Below are 935 nucleotides of genomic sequence, written 5' to 3' on the forward strand. Positions count from 1 at the left end.
CTCTCTTCCCCCCCCCCTCCCTCTCTCTCTCTTCCCCCCCCCTCCCTCTCTCTCTCTCTCTTCCCCCCCCCCCTCCCTCTCTCTCTCTCCCCCCCCCCCTCCCTCTCTCTCTCTCTCTCTCTTCCCTCCCTCTCTCTCCCCCCCCCCCCCTCCCTCTCTCTCTTCCCCCTCTCTCTCCCTCTCTCTCTCTCTCTCCCTCCCCCGGTACCTGGATGAAGGCGTTCCCCTGGACGCTTTTGGCGGCCTCCGCCGTCACCCTGATGCCGTTGGCCGAGGCGAAGACGGTGACCTGGTCGCGAAAATGAACGGCCTTCAGCAGGTTCGACAGGTTCCGGGCGTTGTCTAAACTGGCGACTAAAACAAACCGATCAGCGTCCGCCTCTGGCCCGGGAGACAGCGGCATTGCGCCGGCAATCCGCTCAACTCGAGGCCCAGGCTTCCCACACTATTAGTGCCGCGGCTCCGCGCTTTAATCCTTCCCCGGAAATTCCGGTCCGAGTTGCAGGTTCCGCGGCGGCCGGAGACACGGAGCCGGAGCATGGACATAGGACACAGACAAGGCCCAGGCTCGCACCGCCCTCCACACCCAGTGTTTGAAGTGTAGTCGCTATTGTAATGTATCGCTGGAGAAATACCACCAACGATGTCTCCGCAAGATCCGACAAATCCCCTGGGAGGACAGGCGCACCAACGTTATACGTCCTCGACCAGGCCAACATCCCCAGCATCGAAGCACTGACCACACTCGATCAGCTCCGCTGGGCAGGCCACATTGTCCGCATGCCAGACACGAGACTCCCAAAGCAAGCGTGCTACTTGGAACTCCTTCACGGCAAGCGAGCCAAAGGTGGGCAGAGGAAACGTTACAAGGACACCCTCAAAGCCTCCCTGATAAAGTGCAACATCCCCACCGACACCTGGGAGTCCCTGGCCAA

At 61.4% G+C, this 935-nt stretch overlaps 1 protein-coding gene across 1 annotated transcript in view; it reads right to left on the reverse strand.

Annotated features, from left to right (window-relative positions):
* LOC139278237 (1,5-anhydro-D-fructose reductase) overlaps window positions 1-403 on the reverse strand; it is a 26,906-nt gene extending 26,503 nt beyond the window's left edge. Inside the window, exon 1 of the mRNA XM_070896880.1 lies at window positions 209-403. Within this exon, the coding sequence (XP_070752981.1) occupies window positions 209-403 (195 nt within the window). The remainder of the gene's footprint in view (window positions 1-208) is intronic.
* Between the last annotated feature and the right edge of the window lie 532 nt (window positions 404-935).

The sequence above is a fragment of the Pristiophorus japonicus genome, chromosome 13 (genome assembly GCF_044704955.1).
Source record: "Pristiophorus japonicus isolate sPriJap1 chromosome 13, sPriJap1.hap1, whole genome shotgun sequence".
In the NCBI taxonomy this organism is placed as follows: Eukaryota; Metazoa; Chordata; class Chondrichthyes; family Pristiophoridae; genus Pristiophorus; species Pristiophorus japonicus.